The sequence below is a fragment of the Rhinolophus sinicus genome, chromosome 15 (assembly GCF_057876585.1).
Source record: "Rhinolophus sinicus isolate RSI-liver-muscle chromosome 15, RSI-T2T, whole genome shotgun sequence".
Classification (NCBI taxonomy): Eukaryota; Metazoa; Chordata; class Mammalia; order Chiroptera; family Rhinolophidae; genus Rhinolophus; species Rhinolophus sinicus.
Window position 1 is genome coordinate 93,394,799 of NC_142515.1, and position 25,809 is coordinate 93,420,607.

General features: G+C 45.2%; 1 protein-coding gene across 1 annotated transcript in view; it reads right to left on the bottom strand.

The window, feature by feature from the left end:
- The window catches only part of EBF2 (EBF transcription factor 2), a 186,993-nt gene extending 161,636 nt beyond the window's left edge, over positions 1-25,357 (bottom strand). The window contains exons 1-6 of the mRNA XM_019714882.3: positions 24,828-25,357; positions 22,180-22,336; positions 21,003-21,066; positions 20,652-20,707; positions 20,078-20,151; positions 13,925-13,993 (exon numbers count right to left, since the gene is read on the bottom strand). Coding sequence (XP_019570441.1) covers positions 13,925-13,993; positions 20,078-20,151; positions 20,652-20,707; positions 21,003-21,066; positions 22,180-22,336; positions 24,828-24,958 — 551 coding nt within the window. The 5' untranslated portion in view covers positions 24,959-25,357. The remainder of the gene's footprint in view (positions 1-13,924; positions 13,994-20,077; positions 20,152-20,651; positions 20,708-21,002; positions 21,067-22,179; positions 22,337-24,827) is intronic.
- Between the last annotated feature and the right edge of the window lie 452 nt (positions 25,358-25,809).

Genomic DNA, 25,809 nt, shown 5'->3' on the forward strand with positions numbered 1-25,809 from the left:
ATCCCACCTTGTTCTCAGAATTACATCACAGAATCCCAGTTCCGTGGAAATCCTGCTGTCACGATAGACTAGCATACAGAGTCAATGGAATATTGACCCCAGGACCTACAAATTAAGCTACTAGTTATGGCCCTTTAGAGATGTGGGTGAGAGCAAGTGAGCCCTGCCCTTGGAAATTCCCACCCAATGTTCCAGTATCATTGGTCAGGTTGGCCTGGCCCAAGTGATAGAAATTGGGCAAACTCACTGAACTGCTCTGTCTGCTATGGCTCCCGATCCTTAGGGTTATTGCAGAACCTGGGCCTGTTTCAGAAGTTTCAAAGCCAAAGCCTCTCTCTCCGCATGAAGCAAGGAGAGTTTATACCTTGACTTGGGGCTTCCATTATGCTGGATTAGACTGGAAATCTTCAGAATGGATATCACACTCAAAACCACTTGCCTGGGGGGCAGCCGGGTGGCTCAGGCAGTTAGAGCTCCATGCTCCTAACTCCGAAGGGTGCTGGTTCAATTCCCACATGGGCCAGTGGGCTCTCAACCACAAGGTTCAATTCCTTGAGTCCCACAAGGGATGGTGGGCTCCGCCCCCTGCAACTAAGATTGAACATGGCACCTTGAGCTGAGCTGCTGCTGAGCTCCTGGATGGCTCAGTTGGTTGGAGCGCGTCCTCTCAACCACAAGGTTGTCTGTTTGACCTCCGCAAGGAATGGTGGGCTGCGCCCCCTGCAACTAGCAACGGCAACTGGACCTGGGGAGCTGAGCTGCGCCCTCCACAACTAAGACTGAAAGGACAACAACTTGACTTGGAAAAAAGTCCTGGAAGTACACACTGTTCCCCAATAAAGTCCTGTTCCCCTTCCCCAATAAAATCTTTTTTAAAAAAAGAAAAAAAAAGCACTTGCCTGACCAGGGGCTATGGAAAGAGAAGCATCCATTTTCAGGGTGGGGCCAATTTTGAAAACCTTCAAGCACCTCTCTCATTTAAAGATGGGAACTTTTTAAAGGACAGGGGAGGGCTTCTCTTTAAGAAGCACACAGCCTCAACTCCTCCTTAGAGAAGGAATGTATCTATCTGACAAGGACACGGAGTTCCAAAATGTGTAGGCAGGTACCGGCCATCAGGGTGGCAGAGGTCAGGTACAGAGTGGAGAAAGACGCTAAACAAGATACATCTCAACCAAAACTACACACAGACTTACCTCACTGTCTGGTTAATTTGCTTCTTAGTCTCAGTGATGGGAATTAGACAATTGCTTTAAAAACTCAGAAGTCACCATAAAAATAGAAAATTATTGTTTCCTGTCATGACCAAATATTAAACACAGTGCACACCTAATGACTCTATCCCTCCCCAGGGAAGAAGCTTTATGAACAATAAAATCCCAGCAGACTTCCAGTGTTTGGGTTTGGAAGTCTCATTATGGGCTCACTGATCCACTACAATTTACAAGCTCAATGGACTTGACTTGAAGTGAAAACCGCCAACCCAGAGTTACAAACAGAACACCTACAGTGAAACCAGCATTTCGTTCTTCATCAGGGAGGGAAAAGAAGAAAGAGAGGAGTGAGGAAAAAGACATTAGGGTTCAAGCTGCTCATGGAAATGTTTCCAACTGCCTGGATTGGAATCGAGGCAGACACCCCACTAGAAAAGCAAGGCATGGGAGGGAAAAGCAAGGGATCCTAAAACCAAAGACAAGAAGTAAAAAAGAAAGATGAATAAAGGAAAAAGAGGGAGATGGGTGCAAAAGAAGTGAGGGAAGCAGAGGGGAATTTTGAAATCTGCCATCATTTTTTCTATATAGGTTGACTGGACATGACACCAAACTTTTAAAGTTAAGATTTCTTTTTTTTAAGTTCACTAAATTACCTAGATATATGTCTCAATGTGGCTATCCTTCATCTCGTGACTCAACATCTGGATGATAAAATGCATTAGCCACTCTACATTTACTTGGGCAAGCATCAAGTGGACGGTTAGCGTTAAATCGAAGCAAAGTCTGGCTCTTGTTCAAACGTCAGCCAGGACCAAGCAGGGAGAGGGGAGCTTCCCCTTTACCTCTAACTCCATGCAATTTATCACTCAGGGCTAAACAATCCCACATGTGGGAAGTGCTGAAGAAGGAGACTTTGGGAAAGCTGAACAAAGGCTTTCAGGGAAGTCAGAATGAAAGTGAACAGGAGATGGACAGTGGACACTAAGCAAAAGCAATATAGGGGAGGCGACAAGTCCATAAAACAGGGTCTAGACAGAGCATGAGACCAAGGCACTGAGAGGTGACAAAAAAAGAGAGAAGAGACAGAACGCTGAGGAGGGGGGTCTGGGCAGAGAAACTGGCCAAGATGAGGGAGAAAAACAATGCTGGTATTTCCCAATAATGCTTTCTGCTCACCTAGCAGCCTCCTACATGAGTCTCCTAAGTGTGAATGAACTTCCACATAGACCAGAAGATGATGATTTCTACCATATGAAGGCAGAAAAAGAAAAAACTAAACGGAAGGAAACAAGTACATGCTAATTGGCTCTGGGGCCAGTCCTGGCTCAGGGTCTTTCAGACATCATCTCTCTCCCCCTCTCGCCCTTACTTTCCTATTCTTCAGATAAGAAATGGGGATTCGGATAGGGTTGCCAAATAAAGTAAAGATACCCCATTAGTTTTGAATTTCAGACAAATAATTTTTCAATGTAAGTATATCCCAAATATTGTGTGGAAAGGCTTATGCTGAAAAAGCATTTGTTTTCCATCTGAAATTCAAATTTAACTGGGACACACTTGTACTAAAAAAAAAAAAAAAAATCATTTGTTTATCTGATCTTTAAATTTAACTGGGCATCTTATATTTTTACTTGCTAAATCCAGCCACTCCAGATTCAGTGAGAGGGGGGAAATAAATGAATGGGTGAATGCATGCATGGCACAGAAGTAGTCAAACCCAGATCTGAAGCCAGATTTTACTATAGTAATTATGACATTACAGGAATAATAGCCACTTCAAGGACTCAACCCACATGTCATAAATCTGTGTCCTATATACAACCTTACTTCTTCTGAAGTAAGAAAAAGGCTTTTGCACAGAAGAAAGTGGCTACATACAAAATTACTGCTTATAGGGAAGTAAAATGCTATCAGCGTGAACGAATGGCACGGTGTTTGGAAGGTGACGAATCTTCCAGAGCTTCAGTCCAGTCAGGTCAGCAACAACCTTTTCGATGTGAAAGCCATCATGGCTCCTGCCCCTGGCCTTGCATGGACCATCTCAGTTTTGTCCTGGGAACTAGAGGTCTTGCCTCTAACGCCAGCTGAGTCTTTGACCTGCTTGCTACATGGCCCCTGAAGTAGTTGCTCTTCAATTGGGTTTTCTCACCTGAAACGTGGGATGACAGCCCCACTATATAACTAAAATGAGTCATGTGCATAGCTTTAAATTAATCAGGAAAATGTCCCATGCAATTTTGCAAATCTGGACCCAAAACAAACAAACAAACAAACAAACAAAAAAGCTCACTTTTTGTCTCATAGTGACCTACCTTGAGGATTTATTGGCAGGGCTATGTGTGAGTAACAGTATTCGGAGGTACAGTGACCCTGAACATACTGCCATTTTGTGAATTCTCTTTTTTTTAAAGTTCTGGCATCCTATGGGCCATAAAATATGGAGGTGTGAACCTCAAAGGGCTGACCTGAATCCAGTGGTTCCATCCCTGCCATCAATGGGATTAGGAATTTCTCCCTTATTTCTTTCTCAAAAGTTCCTGTTACATGGGAGCAGTTGCACTGTTTCTCCCCAGGTCTGGTTCCTTGATGGTCTTGAGGGAGCTGGGAAAGTTTGCCTTCACTGGAAACTGTGTTTAGAATCAAACCATCCTGGTGGACAATCAATTAATTATCCAGTCAAGACTGATGAAATGCTGACTCCTTGTAGATTTGGGGCTAGCCTGCCTGACATGCTTTGAGCCTCTTTGTCACTCAACCACTTTCCAACTCTAGGTCAATGTGAAGAACAGAGCAACAAAGGATAATTCTTACAAGATTTCAGTCAACAAATAATCAAAGATGAGTTTTAGTGGGTACAACCCTAAATCTGCAAATCTCTGGATAACTTCCTTCTCATTTCCTTGGAATGTGTCCCATTTCCCAATCATTTAGCCTGCTAGCCTCTTGGCTGGGTGAAAAATAGGCACAGAAGAACTTATCCAGCCCCACTTGCTCAACTAGAAAAAGAAAGAAAATAACTGACGTTCTAGAAGGTTCTCTGTGGGTATACATGTAGTTTTATCAATCTTTCCCAAGCTCTAGGTCCTTTGTTCCCTCAAAAGCCATCCAGACAACTCTGGAAAAAGATACCTTTCCCAGAAACAAATATTTATTTCTTATTTCCAGCACAGCACAGTTTCAGAGCACTGCTCTTATACTCCTCTTGACTCATACACTTTCTGGCAAATCTGCTATTTAATCACATCACACAATTTTATAAGGAAGAAGCTGAAAGTTGAATACCATTATCTGTTCCAACTAACCCCATACATCCAGTTGGTCCTCTGATTTTCACTGGGAATTAATCCAGGGAATCTACACAAGTACTTTGAATGAGAGAATGCTAGTAAAAGTGAACTGGTTTTGGTCTTTTTCCCTCATTCTAAAGAATTACTTGTAAATGGTTTGGATTCTGGCCTTTGAGTTTCTGCTTTCTCACAAACATCCAGGCTACTAAAAAATTCACAGATTGCCAGATGGTACAACAGCAGTTCTTTGCAAAGGATCTGAGCTTTCCAGTGAACAAAGGACGCGTACTCATGGGGACAAGTGGCAACATCAGCAAAAGCTTTGGAGTGGTGGGTGTATTGGGGGAGGGGAAGTGGGATATGGAGAGGTGAGAAAATGGACGTTTCACCTCTAGCCACTGGTATTTGGCAGGGAAAACCCAACTCCCAACCACTGCTGGCGATGAAAGAGGGCATGTCCAGAAGAAGTTGAAAGAAACTAAATCAGAAACTGGGATATTTTTGTAGGAAGTCACAAAATTTGAAGTCTGTGCCCATCTTCCCAGTTCCTGGAGGTATAGAGTAATGGAAATAATGTCCAAGCTTTGGCAGGTAAATTGATAAATTCCCAAAAGAGCCACAAAAACAAAAGCATTCGTGAACTATTGTAATGTCTTCCTAATAGGTTCCCCTACTTCTGTTCTCCATTTTCCAATTCATCCTCAAAGTTCTCTCTCTAAAATATTGACCTGACCATGAAACTGTACTACTCAGAATCCTTTGACCTCTTCCCATCACCAACAAAATAATGTCAAAATACTTTTGTATAGATATCTAAAGTCTTCCAAAATCTGGACCCAGATAATCTTTGGAACCTCATCAACATATCAATGCATTTATAAAACTACAAGCAGATCTAGGAAATTCTTTCCTTTCCACATGACTTTTCCTACATACTTTCCTCCTCCTAGAATGCCCTTTGACCTCAACTGCATATGTCCAAGTTTCCACCGTCACCTCACACACCTCTATGTAGATGAAAATCATCTTCCCACTTCAGATCTTCCAGAGTTTTTATCTCTACCTCTTTTATGACACCTTTTACATTCTACATTGCATTACCATTATTTCTGCACATGCTTTGTTTTTCCATCTGAGCTATACACCCCTGATGGGAAAGCTTTGTGTCTGTTCAATCTTATTATCCCTAAGAGCACCTTGCAAAGTCCGTGACATAATAGGCCCTCAGTAAATATTTACTGAATAAATAAGGATTCATTCTGCCTTGCAACTCCACATATCTGTTCTTGGCATTGTTTTACACCTAGCTGCCACAGGGGGGTAAGATGCTAAGCAGTTGTCAAATACAAGTAGTTACAGGAAAGGTCCTATATGAACTGGCATGGACTCAGTCATCCAAACTCTTTGATGCTTGGCAGTCAGAGATTCATCTGTCAGCTAATATTTACTGAGTGTCTATAATACCTAAGCCACTGGCTAAACACTGTGGGAGATACAGGATAATAATTGCTGTGACTTTCTTTTTAAAGCATCTATTCCATCATGCACTAGGTGGGCACCTTATGTACATTAATGTATTAATATAACAACCCAACACTACCACATAGTTAATAAACATTAGAGTCAAGTCTTAAGTGACATACGGTATCTGACATCCAAGAATTATAATATATTTGTGACTGTAAGTCAAGCCCAGATAGGAGATATATATACGTGTGTATATATACATCCTAACCAGAGTAAGCATATGTGACAAGTGAAAAGACTTTGGCTACAAGAATTGATATCTTTGAGGAGCTAGAATCTGAACTAGGTCTTAAAAAAGGGATAGGATTTATATCGGCAGAGAGTTTGGGGTGGGTATTCCAGATGGAAATGGTATGCGCAAAAGGAAAGTAGAGGAAATATTCAAGTTCTGTTTAATGGAACAAATGTTTTTATTTTATTTGGGCTCACAGAGAAGCATTAGAAAGCTGGAACCTATCTACCATCCACTGGCCTAGTCTTCAGAGTACTTTTAACAGTTTGTAAATATATATTTCTTTGTGTGATTATTTAAGCTGTCAACTCCATGAGAGTAGGAACCATGCCTGTTGTGTTCTCTGATGGTCTCTCAGGGCCAAGAGTTCACAAATATTTGCTTAATAACTGAACAACAGAAAAAATTACTAAATCAATAAATAATGGAGCGAACCAATGTATGGACGACTAAACTAGTTTGTGTCAAAAGCTCTGCGCGTCTAAGAACACTGGCCAGTCGAGTATAATAAGTATAATTCTTAAAAACTAAAACCACAAAAGTGAACATCATAACTTTTCAGCACCACCTCTTTAATCAGGAGGAGGAGAGTCGTTTTCTCAAAGGAAATTTCATTTCTTTTTTAACACTTGGCTCAGGCTGTTGTCATTCAGTGACGTGCTTTACCCAAAGGGACAGTTTTTCTTTTTCTACACCAGCAAGTAGAAGAGTCCCTTCTCCTACCTGTGTCTCTCCGAAATGACCAAGAAACTCGCAAAGCTTTTACTAGAAATCAAATGAAAGACCACATGAAAGAATGATGCATTCACTTTGGATAGATAATCTGTGTTTTTAGTGAGAAAATCTAAACCTTCCTGGAGTAAATGGAATTTTCACTAAAAAAAAAAGAAAAGAAAAGAAAATGCCCGGGGACAAGCTTTTGTAGACTCTTCACAGCACTGGGCTCCCCTCCACTGGCAATAGGGAGTCTGGGCAGAAGAGGCACATATTAATAGCTCCCGTAAATTATTGATGAGCAAGGATGATGAATTAGCATGCCTGACACTCAAACATGGGCCCTTAGCTAGAATCAGAGAATTTAGAAGTGGAAGGTAAGGTAAAGGTCACCCATTAACTAAAGCACTTCATTTTACAGATAGGGAAACTGAGGCTCAGAGAGGCAGCTCACCACCTCCATAACATTAGACCACTAGTTAGTCAATAATCTGGGGCTAGAAGTAGGTGTCTTAATCCTAGTCCGGGACCATTTCTACTAGACCATGCTGCCTCTCTGTCATGCTGGGGACTGATAATCTAAACTGTCCCACAGTTGAATGTGACTTGTACACTCTCAGAGCCACATGACACTTAGGAGACCAATGACGCCTACCACTCCCATCCAGTCTCCCAGAACCCATTCTTCAATGGCTCTAAATTCTGGAAAGCTTTTCCTTCTATTATACTAAAATCTTTTTCTCATAACTTCCATCCATTGACTATACTCCAATTTCATCACTGAAACTGGTTATGTGACCTTGGCCAAATTATTTAACTCATTGAGACTTATTTCCTTTTCTCTGTAAAACTGAGAATTTTCTCAACCATTGAAGATTAATTAAGAAGATTATTTTACACAAATTGCTTAATACAATGCTGAGCATGAAATAAGTGCCAATTAAATGTTGAGGATTGGTCTCATCCATCCTTCTCTGGGACAGAATTCTTCGTTGAGGAGTTGTCACTACTGATATATCTGGCTTGTCCATTTCTGGGGAAAGGGAGTGAGTGGGATTGAAAACTGGCCTGAATGGCCTAGGACAATAGGAATCCCTTGGGTTTTGTGGACATACATCTCACCAAAATCTCAACTCCAACCACTATCCAAACACTGCTTTTATGCTGAAAGAGACAGTGGGTTTAAAAGCATAATGAACACCACAAATCAAGAATAGATTAATATGAAGTTCATTTGATAAATTAAGAAAAGGAAAAACCTCAGTGTTCAGGATTCATGCAATACCCTCTCGCATGCATGGAAAGTTGGTAAAGGCTTTACTCCCCACAGTTACTTTCTGAAAGTGCCTATCCCACAAATAACTCTTTCCTGGAGTTAAGTGATACACTGGAGAGAGGGATGACAAGTACGGCCCAGAGGAAAGAAGATCTAAGCGTGTGGAACAAGGTAGTCCGGGAGGCAGAGAGAGGCAGGAAGAAGATGTGCTAGATGGTAGGGGAAGGGTAAACAAGAAGCCTGGACCAGAGGGAAAAGCACTGGGTGACGTTGCCTACCAAGATGATGGCAGGAGAAACTTCATTTAAAAAATAAGTCATACTCATTAGGACAGTAACTATCCTGAAGAAGGAGAAGGAGAAGAAGAAAATAGCAAGTAATGTAGAGATGCAGCGAAATTAGAACCCTGGTGCACTGTTGGTGGGAATGTAAAGTCGTGTAGCTACAGTAGAAATGGTATGGTGTTTCCTAGAAACAACATTAAATCCAACAATTCCACTTCTGGGTTTATACCAAAAAGAAAAAAAAAAATTGAAAGCAGAGACTCAAAACAATATTTGTCCACCCATGTTCATAGCACCGTTACTCACAAGGGCCAAAAGGTTGAAGCCACCCAAGTGGCCATCGACAGATGAATGGATAAACAAAATGTAGCATGTCCATACAATGGAATATTACTCAGCCTTTAAAAAGGAAGCAAATTCTGACACATGCTACAATAATGAAGGAACCTTAAGGACATTATGCTAAGTGAAATAAGCCAGGCATAAAAAGACAAACATATATGATTCAATTTATATGCAGTACCCAGTGTAGTAGATTCACAGAGACAGAAAGGAGAATGGTGGTTACCAGAGGCTGAAGGGAGGGGGAATAAGGAGTTTTTGTTTAATGGGGACAGAGCTTCAGTTTTGCAAGATGAAAAGACTTCTGTAGATGGATGGTGGTGATGGTTGCACAACAGTGTGAATGTATATAATATCACTGAACTACACTTGGTTAAGATGGCCAATTTTATGTTGTGTGTGTTTTACCACAATTAATTTTTAAAAAGAGAGAGAGGAAGATAAAATCAGGAAAGCCCCTCAGGAGCAACCAAACAACAGATATTTCTGAGTAAACCTTTTGAATAAGAGTAATTTTGTTGTTTGTTTACCTTCTTGAAAAATAAAATAAATTAAAACATATCAGCACTTAAACTGGCCCTCCTGGGAACAGAGCCCAGAAATATAAGTGACAAATGTCCCAAGACAAAAGACGGGGATAGTTAGCATGTGAGAAATAGTTTGGACCTCTCCTTTCAATAGAATATCCTACCAGTATATACCCTGTTTCCCCGAAAATAAGACCTAGCAGGACAATCAGCTCTAATGTGTCTTTTGGAGCAAAAATTAATATAAGACCCGGTCTTATAGTATATTATATAAGATATACTATACATATAAGTATATACATATAAGTATATAAGTATATATACATATAACTATATATGATATACTATAAGACCGGGTCTTATATTAATTTTTGCTCCAAAAGACATGGTCTTATATTATATCATATAAGACCCGGTCTTATATTATAGTAAAATAAGACCAGGTCTTATATTAATTTTTGCTCCAAATGAAGTATTACAGCTGATTGTCCAGCTAGGTCTTATTTTGGGGGAAACACAGTACATGGGCAGAGGCAGCCTACAAAATTCAAAAAGAAATCTCACTCTCCCCACCCATTTGACTTTTAATGCGGCTGCAAGTATAGGAACAGTCAGGACTCTTTTTTTTTTTGCTCCATGTCAGTGAGACGGTCTCTGAATTCCTCTTCCCATGGCACGGCACCCCAGATTATCTTGAGCCCTAGAGATTCAGCAGATATTCAGAAGTTTCCAGATAGAGAAGAGAGTTTAAAGAGAGCACAACCCATGAAAAACAAGATTGAATTAGAGCTCCCCTCTGAAACCACAAAATGTAAATCGGTGTAAGCCTTTTTTTTTTTTTCAATTTACCACACACAGGTCTTTATAGAGACAAGATTTAGGCACAGACCACAGTAAGGATTCTGTTTTCATTGTTTATTTTGTTTTATTCTGTTCTATTTCATTGAAGTTGTTTTTTTAGATAGGGAATTTGGATTTTTACATTAAAACTTAATAAACCCTTCTCCCACTCTATGCATGCACACATTTGTATACAAAAGGCCAGATTCACAGCAAGTTGTACTGGGCTGTGCGTCGGCAGGCCAGGCCTTTTGCAGAGGGGTGTGGCTGCCCAAGAATTCACAAAAGCATGCAGAAAAGACAACTGAAAATAAAAATTAAATTTATGTTTCTAGAGAGATCAGGCAGAATAATTTAGCAGGGGAAAAGGAATTCCCAGTCTGGGGCTAAGTCTTAGGAAATGGAGAACTAAGTCTCTATGGGGGCCTCCCTATTGTAAAATCCAATGATATTAAATTAAGGGGCCACAAGGTAGCAAAAGCTATTTTTTATACTTCAAGCAGCCTATTAGAAACTGAATATCTGCCCCAGAATGTGGTCACATGGGCTAAGTGACAGGTCAAGTTGTTTCATGTTTCAGCTGGAAGTCTATCGTGTCAGTGTGGTAACGTGACATATTGCGTCTCATCCGGATCAAAAACTCTGATTGGCCATTGATGAGATCAAGGGAATATCGGGGATGAGATTTTTTCCTTCCCATTCTGGTATGTGTCTTTGATTCATAAAAATGGAATTACAGCTGACTTACTAATTGTTAATTGCAGTTTGGCAGGCAAAATCTTGCAAAACCCTGGGTTCACCAAGGAAAAAGTAAAAGGGGTCTTCGGTGGTGTGAAATTTGGGAACCACTCTGGAGCCTCCTCTCCCCCTCCCCCGAACATGAACAATTCCAAGGGAATAAACAGGGTTCCCTGGACTCAGAGTGGAGTGTGCCTGTTGTGAGAGAAAACTCAGAGAGAGACACTGTAAATTAACTGCATCTGGTTAGACTGAGCGAGAAGGGGGAGGAGATAATTAGTCGGCATTATAGGAACAAGGGCAAAGCAGAGAGTTCTATATTTACTCAGAGGAAATCCAAAATAGACTACTTTGCACCCTTTTGGTGCTCCTGGGTGATCTCAACGTCTCCAAGTCAGCAGGCGTTGAATGTAGGGACCAGATGCACAGCTCAACCAAACCCCTGATGACACAAACCACCCATCCCACCGCCAACAAATGGAAACCTGACTTCATCCCCTTTCACTTTCACAAATGAAGGGAAGAAGGCGAAGGGAAGCCCAAAAGACCTCCAGGAGCAATAAGACAAGAATCTGGTAAGGGAACAAAATCTTAAACAAAAGTCCTACAACGAAGAAGCTGAACAAATACATCTGTTTATAATTAAGTGGATTCTCTAAAAATCTAATGGTGATCAATTTATAGTACCCTTTGGTATGTGTGTGGAGACGCGCAACATTTTAGAAGTAACACATATTTCAAGTGATGTGCAGACATCACGGGGCTGTTTTATTGTGCATAGGACAGTGAAAATAAATGCCACAATCACATAAAGCTCCGTAATATGCAGCCAAGATACAGTTTCCACCTTCTCGGAAGTATTTAGGCATTCTGGCACGAACAATGAAGGCATCAAATATGAAAATCCTTTCATAGGTGCAAAAAAGATTACTTTCTTTTGTACGTGTGACATGTGTATTCATAGGAAGAAAACATAACATTCAGCTTTATCTGTGGGTGCAGTTTCTACCAGGTTTCCCCAAAAATAAGACCGGGTCTTGTATTAAGGTTTGCTCCAAAAGATGCATTAGGGCTTATGTTCAGGGGATGTCATCCTGAAAAATCATGCTAGGGCTTGTTTTCCGGTTAGGTCTTATTTTCGGGGAAACACGGTATGTAGTTTCTTACAGTAAGAACTGCTGCTAGGACAGAGTCATTAGGATGTGCGCTTATGAAATGTAAGGTGCAGGTTGCCATTTACAGGTTTGCAAACATTTCTAAAGCTGGTTTATGGGGTGTTTATTACAAGAAAAGATGTAACAATCATGAGGTTAGAGTACCTTCTTGAAAGGGCAGTGAAGGTTAGTGGAAAAAGCCTAGATGAAGATTAGTAAGCTCAGTGCACATGCCTGAAAAGGAATGGATCTGTGTCTAAGCTGCAACCATATCCTTCAATTATTATTATTCCCCACAAGGATCCTGAGGGCATCCTGGGAAGTTGGGAAATGAGGTCACGTGCAGCCCAGCTCACATAAGTTAGGACAGAGAGTGTTGGGAGAAGGCAGTTGTGGTAGTGAGAGGAGCACAGGCCTAGAAGTAAGGACAACTGTTTTCTAGTTAGTGCCAGCTCTGCTCCAACCAGTTGTGTGGGCAACTCCTGTCACTATTCCCAGGTTCAGTCTTTTCATCTGTCAAATGAGGATGAGGGCTGACCCCAAAGAGTTCTTACAACACTTTTTTTTTAAGTCTCTATGCACTTTCAGAAAAAAAAAACAAAGAAATTCCATATAGCTCCCTAAAATTGGTCTCACCTGAACCTCCTAAGATAGCAACGTCATCACACACATCCATCGAACATTTCATATTCGGCTATCATCCTCTTCCAAGCATCTCAGAGAATGCTGCAAAACTGCCATGGCTATTTCAGTAGCCTCCTGAAACCTACAGAAGCAGGCAGTACCCTCTACCTTTCCCCTCCGTTATACTTTTGAAGAACAGAGATGCTGAGTGCTTCGTCCAAGGTCAGAAGCTAGGACAGAAACAGAATTCCAGCCTCCTTGTTCCTAGGGCTATGCTACACTTTCTACAAAGAAACCAAGCTGGCTTTCTGGGAAGAATGCCAGAGGTTCCATTCTCCCAACTGAGAATTCATTGGAATATTGGAATAACAACTTTGGAGACTGTGGTCTCTCCAATCCATTTCAGGACCTGGCTAGAAACATGAAAACCCAAAGAAAGAAGCAATAGGGAATTATTCCGTTTTTTAACGAAAGAGAAAAAATTAGGGGTGGGAATATGGGATTTCTTAAAAATTACATGATTGCTGGAAGTTAATTTGGTATTTCTTCGTTGGTTTATAAGTTCTGTTTCCAATCATAAAAACAGACAGCTGAGGATGCCTAAGTCACGTTTTAGTGAATTAGCATCTTGTCCCAGAGAATCTTGCCCATTCTGCATATAACATAGAACCCAGAATGCAATCCTCTGTGGTAGAAGGGAATCTCCCTCAGTGCAATAGAGAGCTTGTCATAACCCCCTAAACCGTAATCTAAATTGGAAGTCTTTAAGCCCAGTAGCAATCACGGAGAATGATAAAGGGGTTGCCACTTAACTTGGGGTATACCTCTTCTTCTAGGAAACTGATTGAGGCCCTGCCCTGCCAGATAGGAGAGATGGCATTCTTTACCATCCCTTACCATCCACACACTCCTTATTACGCTGAAGCCAGTGTACCTGGAAAAGAATCCCATCATAGATTTAGAGACAGATGTTCAAAAAGGAAGGTTCTGAGTTCTTCCAAGAAAGGCCAACCGGAACAAGAAAATACATGTTGAACTAGTGTCATGCCTTGAAAATAACATGAAACCAACCTTACGGCAAAGCCCAAGTGATCAGTACTCAGAGTCGAGATTCATAAAGGAAAGAAACTAGAAACGATTTTTTTAAATCACTTTTTCCCCCTACCTGTCGATGATGACAGGGTCTGAAGGAGTCTCATTTCGGTTTCCACAACTTTTCTTTTCGCAACATCGACTGTAGATTGGGAAGGAACCAAAAGAGTACAAGAAATTTGTTAAAATCAAGAAAACACAATGAGCATACAATGTCAGAACGTTGACAAAAATGAGTGTCTCCTAGGTGGCCTCTTCGCTATCAGCATAAAGCAGGGTTTATGGCCATGTTTTAAAACAACACTAAACTTGAAACCCAAAGATACTCATTCAAATTCTCACTCTGTGACTTAGAAATTGGGTAGTTCTCAGCAAATCACAACTTTCCCAAGAGCCATATTTGTAATCTGAACCATGGACAGTTGGATTTTAAGATCTATAAGGTTATTTCTAGCTCAGTGTTGAATGATTTTATGACTGTATATTTTAGATCTTTGTTTCTTAATAACTATTTGAAGAAAGAGGGGGGAAGGAAAATGTATAAAATAGACCATGAGTTGCTGCCTGGATTGTTATCAACCTTATTTACATAACATCTTTTTTCCAGAGAACTCGGTGGACTTTATAAACATTTATTCATTCATTCATTCATTCATTCATTTCCATCATTTTCTAAAAATGATAGAGGAAGAGCAGAACTATGGTGTACATTTTAAAATAGGAAGAAAAGGTGGCAGGGAGCTGTAAAATGATAGCGCCAGTCATTTTCACCAAGTCTAGAACAGGAAGTCCCATCTTGAAAACTCTGCCTCCCAAGACTCGCACCTTGCAAAGTACTGGGCACCTGGTAGATGCTGGAGAAATGCAAGAGAGAAAGAAGAGGCCCTAGAACAATTACAACAGATAGGAAGGTCTCCAAATGACCTGAGGCAGAGAGCAAAACACTCCAATCCAAAGGTGCCTGTATGGAAAACCTAGACAAATGTGAAAAGGGCAAAGGACGTTTGGTGGGAAGGAAGCACTTGAAAATAACCTCCCCATGTTGCCCCACTGCTGCTTGTCAGGACCACAGACTTCTGAATACCTCTCAGCTTATTCAAACACATGGTCCATCCTTGACCGTGGTTGGCTAAAGATGCAGCCTTGATATGGCTTATAAGGAAAGTATTACCACCCACACCAGTTAGAGAATATGTCTAATAAACATTAGCAATAACAAAACTATATGTAAGCACTGCCCTTCTCATGATGGTTTCTCTGTAGCTTAAGAGTGATACGGCACCATAGAAAAATTGTTAGAGTGGGAATCAGGACACAGGCGCCTAATCCAATTCTGTCCCAAACCAGCTGCGTGAATTTAGTCTAATCTTTTTAACCCCTCTGGGCTTTGCCTCCCTATATATAAAATTAAAATGTTGGACTAGATTATCTCCAGAGTCCCTTCTAGGTTTAAGAAGTTCATGAGGCTACAAGATTCCCTGAGCATCTTTTGAAAGTGATGACAGGATAAGGAAAAGAGGGACGCCATGTGGCAACAGGGACGCAAAGGCCTAACAAAGCCGAGTCATAGATTTACTTTCTGGTTCTCCGCAGTCTTCTTGCCCTCTCTGATCCTCAACAGGATTACAAACAAACAAATAAATATTTTAAAACCTTCAAAGTCCACCTCTCTTGTGCAGGGATGTGTGGATTATTTGGTGAACAAATCTATCATTCTCAAAAAGTAGAATATCCTTGAGAGATACTAAAAAAAAAAAAAAAAAACTTTCACCGAATCGGCACAATGAGTTTTTAAGAAATTTAATCAAATTAGTGGGAAGTAAAAGAAAAATTGTCTCAACTTTCTCAAATACCAGAGCTTACCCCCTGGGACTTTCTGAAATAATATTTTGCTTTTGAAATTATATTAGGTCTTAACTTTTAAAATTTCAGTCCATCCCAAGATTAATACCAATAAAAATGCTGGCCAGCTGCTCTCCCATCTCCCAAAGCCGTGTATGTCTTCCCAATTCCTACCCCCACCCGTTTCCATCTCCCACTTCTCCTTTTTCTGTTGCTTATGTCAAGGCAATACCTTTGCAGCTCAGGCAAACCTTTTTGCTTAGCAACACAATTTCAAAAGCCCCACACATGCTAGTTACCTAACGCCCTCTACCTAGACTCCCCTTTGACATCACACACATGTCGACCGAACCCAAATATGTGTGTGATGCTGGGTACAATTTAATTCCAAGAGCACAAACTGTCAGAATGTGCCAATCTGTTTAGTTTGAGAAGGAATGACTCTGAGGAAGCCGAGTAAGTTTGCAAAATTGCTCAGCTGAATTCAGCTGCTTTCCGTGGGGATTTTCTCTGGAGGAAAAGAAAAACAGATAAAAATGTAAGCTTGGTGCCAGTGTAATACAAATGTGGGGAATGGAGTCAGGGAAGGAAATGATATTCAAAGAAAATGCAGAGAAACTTCAAGACCCACTCTTCCATTCTCCAACAGTAACATATTTAAGGATAATCTCTAATGTAAATAGCACAGAAAAGATGTAGAAGACACTCAGCTGTTGCTCTCTAATAGTAAAGGTATAAAAATCATAGGACTGGGCTGTATTTGCCTCGTTTGAGCCCTTCTTCAAATTTCTCTGGGTTAGCCAAAGTTAATTCTTTTTCTTCTTCTTTTTTTAAAAGAAAAGGTCTCATCAACATGTCCCAGTTATTCTTTATTGGGTTTCTTAAATGACATTCAGTCCTCGTGCCAGCAATATTAACATAAGCAAAGGGAAGTAGGGAGTGGAAGATATTCATGAACCCACGTTCCCCAGACAATCGCTCTGGGATCAGGTATGTGGATAGCTGACGTTAAGGAACTGGACCCTGAATTACTCAGACAACAAACTCAGTCCTCCCTTCCCTTTGCTGGATGGATAAAGCCTGAGTGACCAACTTCAGGTTCGGCTACTTTATTTAAAAGGCTTTTTAGGGTTATTTCCTAACAGGCAAGTCTCTAAGTCTGAAGCTCCTGAGAAGTGTTTTTAAAAACTGAACAAGACTGTAAAAAAGGAAAAGAAGGGAAAAAATTAAACAAAGACAAGAGGAAACTAAACTTGGCACTAGGTAAAGATTGTGTCCCTAACTACCACAGAGAGACTCAAAAGTGCCTCTTTTTCCTAATGAATGAAAATGAAAGCTCTTCCTCTGCTCCCCAGTTTGTTGACTCGGTTTGGTTTAATTTATTCTAGTACTTATTTAGAGAACCTTTTACCTGAAATATTCTCAATTTGCTTACAGGCCTCTTTCATCCTATCTATCTCTTCATGGAGTCTTCGGAGAGAGAAAGAGAAAAGAGAAAACAAAATGGGGATGGGAGGGGGAATATGAGAAATTTTATCCCAATCCTGAACCTTACCTGCATTTTTCAGAAAGGGAGAAATGAGGTGGGAAAGGGATGTCTGGAGAAGGAAAAAAGCCCCAGCCATGGACACAGGGTACCCGTCCAGTCAGCCAAACGGCTCAAGAAAAGCGAGTGTGCCCTTTCCCCTCCAAAATCGTTTTTAAAATTCAACCCTCAACTTTCAAAAATCTGTCTCTAATTTCAAACTCAAATAAGCGCACAGCATGGTGGCTTTTGTTTTGTTTTCTTCTCCCCAACTCCTCCCTGCGATTGCATAACAAAAGTGTCTAAATTCACACCATCTGGCCGATAAAGACACTGGCCCCACTGCCCGGCTGGCCCATCTGATTAGGGCCCTGTCTAGCCTGCGCCTTGTGGCGAAAAGTCACAGCTGTGGGGTTTGCTCGCGCTCAATACAACTCTGTTATTAGCCAGCTGTAGGCCTTGAGACGACTTCTGTTCAAATTATAATATCTTTTAACCCTCTGAGCATTGAGGGCACAGGGGTGGCTGGCAGCAACGTAACAACTAGATTTCTCCTTGCTAATAATTGGCAAAATGAACTAAAGCAGGGAAGAGGGAGCAGAGACAGTTGGAGAAGGGAGAAAAAGTTATTCGTAAAGAGATTGATTTTATTCCCCTCCTCAAAGCTAAACACCAGTTTATGAGCTTTTCGACTGAAGATCAACAGAACATAAAACCAGTCAGGGAAATTTTCCAGGTATGCCCTAGAACAGCATGCAAATGAAACTAAATGTGTGCAATAACCACTGAGAAACAGGGCATCTGATTCATCCCTCAATCATTGACTGCTATAACTGGCTCTTAAAAGGTGGGAGAAGAAACTTTTTCCCCTTACTGAGTTGGAAAATCAACCAACTCAGACTGACACGCTGAATGAGAACTTCCCTTATAGATGCACCCAATATTTGCCACTACCCCAGTTCATCCCCCACACACACACACACACCAGACACAGTACCCATCCAACGGATCATTTATTTACCCATAATTAATATTTGTTTTAAATTCTAGTTTGGGAAGAAAATAGCAGAGCATCTCTTCCCAGGTCTCAAATGCAAAGAAGTTACAGTACATTAAAATTTTATATTGTGTTACTAATGCAGACTAAACTAGAGGCTTTAAAAATTGATGCTGCTACTTAAACAGCATAAAATGAGGAGGATTTGATTGGGCCTAAAAATAAAAATGTCAGCTTTAACTACAGCTGGATGGGGCATGCAAGTATTATTTAAAGTGATAGGTATAATTCATCAGACAATGGGCTAGCTTGGGGTTTTTATTTTCTTTCCTTTTAAAAAGATAATTTATCCAAACAAAGACATGTAAAAGTAGAAAAATGATTTTTTTTTTAAAAAGCACCCTCCAATAAGCCAACTGAATCAGTGTTCTGACTATTTAATCTAGATATTCTCTGCAAGTTCATCTTGGAACAGTATTTTCTTTCTGAAGGACTATATCGAGAGAAGGAAGTAGCCCTGTGCTTACTGCATCGCCCCACACCTCACCCAGCTGCTCAGACAAGGAAGCCCCTGACCCCCTCAGCTGAGGCCACTGGCAGAGTTGAACTTTGCATTTGGCAAAGTTTGTTTTTCTAATACTTGGTCAACATCAAAACAAACACGTCTGATTGTTATGTTTCTTCCTGACTGTTTTGGGAGGGAGAAGGGGCTGCCAGGAGCTGACCATAAAATAGTCCAAACTACCACAGACGGCCAGCAATTATAAAAAACTAGCAAGTCTGGAGTTGGAAGACATTCACTGAAGCAATAGTGGAGTGAGGAAGAACTGAGGCTTTCTCTCCGATCAGAGGTATTGGAGGAAGAAAACAACGTGTATGAAATAAACATTTTCATAGTAAAATCGCCACCTCTTCCCAGAGTTTCCTTTTTATATCCTTTCTGGTCTGCTGTGGGATCCCCAATACCGGCACATACTAGGCACGTAATAAATGTTTGTTGAGAGATTAAGTGTGTGGATGAATTTCTTCTAATGTTTTATCTTCTTCTAGTCAGGCAGAAGAAAAGACTCAAAATAGAATGGATTGGTCTCTGAAAAGAAGATGGGGGAAGGTGCAGGGATTCGAATAGACTGTACCTCGCACGACTTGGCCATCAGAATCCAGCTGTTGCTCCCGACCCCAGATCTCCCAGCTGGGATCCACTGTTGCCCCACCCACCCACTGGTGATTAACCCCACTGATCTTTCTCTCCTGTACTTCCTCCTGACCTAAGAAACTCCCCTGACTCCAGAAATCACCAGAGAAGCAACATTCCGGAAGGAAATGCTTTCGAATCACAGGTGCCTCAGCTGTCCGGAGGGGGCCCGCCCCGGAAACCGGCCGCTGGACCCTCTGAAGGCCCCTCGCCCAGACTTCCAGTCGTTCCAGTGCTTTGACTCGGTAATGCTACAAGTGGCCCCTCCTGGAAATCTACCCCTAGCGCGGCCGGACAGGCGGGAACTAAGCCTCAATCAAGTACAGGCCTGCGGCGAAGACGCGTCCAGGGAAAAGTCCCAATTCCAAATTTGGCCGGGGGCTACCCCCGCGCCTCCCAGCGCTGCCACCTACTGCTGGACAGCAGAGAATGTCCACATGGGGAGCAAACTCCTGAGATGCCTGGGGATGGAATCCTGCGTGGTTCTGGTTTCCCTTTTCGAAATGCGCTAAGAATCTGGCCATTAAGTAGGAGCTCCTGATGAATCAGCCTCCCGCCCAGCGAGCCATCACCCCTGCAAATCTGTGCCCCGACGCCTGCGAGCGGCGGGCCGAGCGCTCCCCTGCCCCGTTTGCCAGCAAAGCCCGCAGGACAAAGCGGCTCTTACCTGCACATGACTTCGTGTGTCAGGAGAACTCGGCACATTTCCGGATTCTTATTTTGTCCCTCGTAAGCTATGGGCTGCGAAGGATGCGGGGACAGGAAGGGAAGAAGTGAGAGGCATGGGGGGGGGGGGGGACAAAGAAAAGGGACTTTAAAGCAAGCAGAGGCAGTTTTCCTCTCACTCCCCACTACTTCATTAGGAGTGCCCGCTGGCAGCACAGAACCTGAGCTGTGGCCTGGCTAACTCGAGCGAAATGATAATAGACAAGTTTGCCCCGTGAGGACATAGTTTTTACAGAAGGCAATGTTTGGGGAAACTGAATCTCCCAATAATTGCTTCCTCCCTTCACTCTTTTGCTCGCCTCCCCTCACCCCCAGCATCTCCCCAGCCAGAAAGAAACAAAACAACTGGGGAGAGAGGGAGGCTTTTTTCCCCCACCCCAGAGTGGTCAAGGTGCGAGTTGATGTGAAGGGGCATGTGCAGTCTGACCCAGGAATTCATGGAACGTGGGGTAGGTCAGGGACACGTGGGGCAGGGGGGCCACCAGAGAAGGAAACGAGTAGACCTCAGGGCTCACCTGCTTGGTGACCGAGTCAATGAGCCTGACGTACAGGTCCTGCTCCGTGCGGACGCCTGCAGGGGAGGGGACAGGCACGGGATGAGGGCCGCAGAGCCCCTCCTGGCCCCCCAACCTGTCCCAGGCATGCGACCAAGCCCAGGAAGTCGCCAGGGGCCGCGGGCCCGCCGGAAGGCTGAACAGTCCTAGGGGCAAAGAACACCCACCCAAGCTTCTGGCCCTGTCTGAGCCCCCCAAAGCCCTGCTCTCCCTAGGCCTGAGGCTGCCTGCAAGGGACCTGGACAAGGTCAACAGCTTTCTTTGAAAGGGACACGTGCGGATGCCTCCACACAGAGGAAGCAGGGCACTCACCGTTGCTGTAGAGGAGCTGTAACTTGTAGTGGGTGCCGTTGTTGGTCTTCTCGTTGCCTTGTTCCTGAAAAAAATAGGCAGCGTTTGAATCCCTTTTTTTCCGGCCCCCCAAAGGAGGGAAAGAAGAGAGAGCATGTCCCTACAGTTCTCCAGTTGCCTTTCTCCCCCTCTGCCTGGCAGCTTTGAACGACCCCCTGCCCAGTCCTGGGTCAAAGGGCAGGAGCTTCTGCCGTAGGACCATCTCCAAACCTTGCCAAGGCCCGCGGCCACTTGACCCTCTCAATCCTGTCCTTCTCCCTTAAAAATGTCCTCAGAAGTGCAACTCCCCACCACCCCCAGTCGTAACAACCGGACACTGCACCAATATTGCCTTTAAACAGTCCCCACCAAACCCACCAGGCTCTGTCCCTCTTTTGGTAACCACAAGGCTTCTCTTGGCAGAAAGGTGATGGGACCTGTCATACAGAAGGGCAGCACTGGGCCCTATCCTGCCAGGACCGGTGCCTCCCGGGCCAAGAGCGGCAGGGACTGACACCCAGGTTCAAGAGGGACCTCTGGAGCGCCTGCTCTAAAGCTCTCATTGTACCGCTGAGGAGACTGGGGCCCATAGAGGGCAAGAGACAGTTCCTCTCCTCACATATCTGGCTTCCTTTGAGATCGAATGCAGCCTCACACGCAGGTCTGGTTTGAAGCGGTACTGCCTTGGGGAGCGAGAGTGGAAGGAGAGCGTTTGGCAGAGAAGGCCGGCCAAAGCTAGGCTCTGGTTTTCCACCTGGTACTACCCACTCTGTGGGTGCCAGCAGGTGCAAAATAACAAACAAACTAATAAATAAATAACACGAACAAAGGCCACAGCGGCCTTGGGTATACGTTTATACTAGGCTCTAGTTGGAACGGCGTTGGCTGCGCAGTCAGGCCCTGACCAGGTTCTGCTAATGACCCAGAGGCTGGGTGCGCAGAGCCACCAGCGTGGAAGGAACCGCATGGTGCGGAGTGGGGGCAGGAGGAGGTACAGAGAAATCGACTGATTAAGAGGCTGGGAGTGAGAAGCCTCGATTTATCATCCCTGATGATGTGAACGGGAAAGTGTCGTGAGTGACAGATGGAATCTTTAGTGCTTTGCAAGGAGGTAGTTATTAGGCGGGGAGGGGCAGAGAGGGGGGAGGCCTCCGCTTACTTTATCGTTCTCCACAAAGTCTACGAAGGCTGTGCGCTCAATCTCCACGGGCTGCCCCTGCCTGTCGTAAAGCGCCAGGACGAAGTGAAAGAAGTTGGATTTCCTCAAGTTGGAGGGAGGCTGCTTCTCAAAGTGGGCACGGGACAGGGCGACTCCGCTGCGCAGGAAGAGACACGGGGGCACCGGACACGGGGAAGGAGAAAAAGACACGCTGTTACCAATGTGCCCACACAACACTGCAGAGGTCAAGGGCCCATGTCCTGGGTCAAGAGTTCTGGACCCTTCGGACCTTTTTTCAATTTAGATTAAGAAGAGGGGACTCTGTAGAGGAGTCCCAGTGGCCCCGGGGTTCCGGTGGCGGCCGATACCCCCTGCCGCTGCCACCGCAGGTTATTCTAGCCTCCGGCATCCCAGGGCCCGGCAGCTCACTGTTTGGCCTTTAGTCGTAACCAAAGGATCCCGGCTTCCGACTGAGGCCCCGAGCAGTCCCCTAAGGCGGCAGCCCACGCCTTGTCCTGTCGGCCTGCCCTTATCTATTCTATCAGGTGGCCTCCGACTGGGTCGGGAATCGGAGCTGCGGGATAAGCGCCTTGTTACTTTCAAAGACGTGACCCTTTTCCTTCATCTTCTTTGGAGTTACCTGTCCGGGTGCAACTGCCCACAACGCCGCCATACTATCTAGGAAATGTGGTAGGCGAGAAACCCCTGGAGGCGGGCTGGAAGCCCAGAGCCCAAGCTTGGCCCTGTCGAGAGAAGCCTCACCTCGTGTTTCCCTCGCTCTTCCGAAAAGTTGTGCCCGGGACAGTGGCAGGGCGGAATCTCCGCGACCAGTACTAGGGATCGCAGGCCACCCCAAAAGACGTGATACTGACGCCATGCCCCCAGAATTGCTGAGTTGGGAGAAGCCGAAATTTTATAATAAGAGGAAACGTCCTCGCCTGGGGCCGAAGGGGATCCCCACTCGGGCCGCATCTCTGGGTGGCACCAGCCAAACCCGCTGACTGAGACACCCATGTTGGAGACCCTTGAGAGTATGGGGTGCAGACACCTTCCTCTCGACCTGTCGCGGCTATGGGCAAACTGGCCGCCAGATCGCATTTAACCGGAGACTCCGGGCCCAGGCGAGAGCGCAGATGGCCAGAGCTGCCCTGCGGCGCTGCGATCTCTGGCCCTCCTGCCCCAGGGCGCGAGCACTTTTCACTCTTGAAGTGTGTAAAATTTTGCTAGAATCCCCCATTCGAGCTGCCTGTTCCAACTTTAATAGGTATTTGATCCAGGGAAAAGAGGAAAGTAGGGGAGGTGTCTTTAAGTAGCTCCGCTAAGGAAACGCGCTGCGGAGCCGACTCTGTGGAACTGCCTGATTTCCCTCCGCCGGCAGCCCAGCGAGCCCCAGACGGCTGCAGAACGCCACCGCCGCGGTGTGCCATCTGTCCGAGGGATCCCGGCGCGTCCCAGCTCGGGCAGGAGGTAGGGACCGGGCCGGAAGTAGGGACCCGCCGCCCGCCCTGGTCTCAGGAGCGATGCCATTTTTGCTTCCTCTCCTCCAAGGGTGGCGGCTGATTCGCTTTACCCGGGACACCTGGAGACGTGGCCTGCTAGGAAAGGAGGAGTTTCACGGCGTGATGGTGGGACTTAGAGGAGGATGACCAGGAGAGCAGATAGGGAGGCGGCAGCCGTGGGAAGAAGTTCGTGGGTTCTTGGGGGGGCGGGGGTTAGAGGGCTTTCTCTCGCAGACAAGGTCGTGGAGACCACAAATCCCAGCTCAGCAGTGGCGATGAGAGAGAGGGACGAGAATGTCTTCGCAGGGTGGCACCCTGGACAAGGCGTTTACCATCTCAGCACGCGGACGCTTAGAAGCAGTCAACTTCAGGGACTAGTAGCAAAACTGGAAGCGGTGATCCCTGCGTTTGCGGCTCTCTCCTCTCCTCGCCTTTCTTCTGCGGCTCCTTCCACAGTTACTCCGTCTTTTCTCTTTAATCTCTTCTCTTCCCTTACCCCGCCTCCATGCGTCTGGCCCACTGTTTTATCTCTGCGCCCGGACCCTCCAGCCTGCCCCCTCCCAGATCTCCCGGCCGCTTTGCCTTCCCAAGCAGCTGCTCCGGCCTCTCCCGCTCCTCTCGCCGCCGCCGCCATCTGCCTGCGGGTCTCCCGGCCTCCAGGAATCGCCCGGCAAGATGCAGCAGACAGGCTCTCGCAAGCGGCGTGGCGGAACCTGGGAGTCGCCGGGAAGCCGGCTCTCCTCGGATGGCCGCCGCTGCCAGCTCCGGTCCTCACGCTGGGCTCCGGGCGGGGCCCGCCTGGCAGAACTAGGAGCTGAGCTGAGAGGCGTTGGATGCTACTTTGTTATTTTTCCTCCCAAAGAGTGGTCTGTGGGGAAGGAGTGGGGAGAGACACAACGACCCAGGCAGTTCAGAAACTCGAGTGTTGGCTGCGGGGTAAGTGTTCCCCTGACTATAGTGACCTGCCTGCCGGAGGGCGAGCCCCAACGCGCGGGGCCCGGGCGACAGATTGGGGGAGAGAGAAAGATAGCGCGAGCGGGCGGGTGGGGTGGGGGTACGTGTGGGGGGCACACAGAGACAGTGAGAGCGCGAGAGAGCGAACAAGCTAGAGACTTTGAGAGCATAACAATTGTGCGGCCGTCTGGTTACCTCTGCGCCGCGACATTGGCGTCCACCACGCCGACATTCCGGACCCAGGACCTGACCGAATCCATCTCGGCGCCCAGCGATTTCTCTTTCAGAGCTGGTCCTCTTCCTAAAGTATCTTGAATCCCAAACATTTAAAAAATCTGATCTACTGTCTCTTTAAAAATAAGAGTTACAACACTGTCGTTACTGTTCCCAACGCTGTCACCAAACCGTTTCCTCCAAAGCAAATCCAAAAAAAAAAAAAAAAAAGGATCAAGTGCTGAAGTTTGAGTCTCTCTTGGAGAAAAAGAAAGAAAAAAGATAACCAGTCCTTCCTTCGCTTCACTCGTGAGGTGCGGACTGATGTAGTTAAAGTTTGGGTTTTATCCTCCGCAAGTTCAGATCTGCCGCCTCAGGCCCTCTGTCCTAAGTCGCTCGCATCCTTGCAGCGGCAGTTCTGCCTCCAGAAAGTGAACACAATTTAGAAGCATCACCTGTTCTGGGAGAAACAGGAGGAGATTGATGGCTGCCTAATCTCTCTCCTTCCTCCTGGTCCCCCTCCCTGCTCCTCCCCACCGCTCCAATTTAGAAAAAAAAAAAAAAAAAATCCCCAACAGGATCAGTTGTAAAAGGAAGGGGAAGACCCGGAGCCGAGAGGAGGCGGTGGCTGCGAGCACCACGGAGCCGGGCTGCAGCCGCTCGCGAGCCCCATGAATGGGTTACTACCGCCCCGGCCGCCGGAGGCGGAGCTGCGGCCCGATAAGGAGCCTCATTTGCATGGACGCTCGGGATTGGCCGATGCTGGGCAGGCCGGGCCGACGTCCTCCGGCAGCGCGCGCCACGCTCCGCGTTGCCAGGAGTCCGGGAGGTGAAAGGGGACAGAAAGATGTGGACGCTGCGTCCTCGGTGTGCGTGCGTGGGAAGGGGGCCCCCCGGAATCCAGCACTGGGGAGTGGGTTAGCTGGGCTCAGCCGGCTGGGATGCACCCGCTCAGTCTAGATAT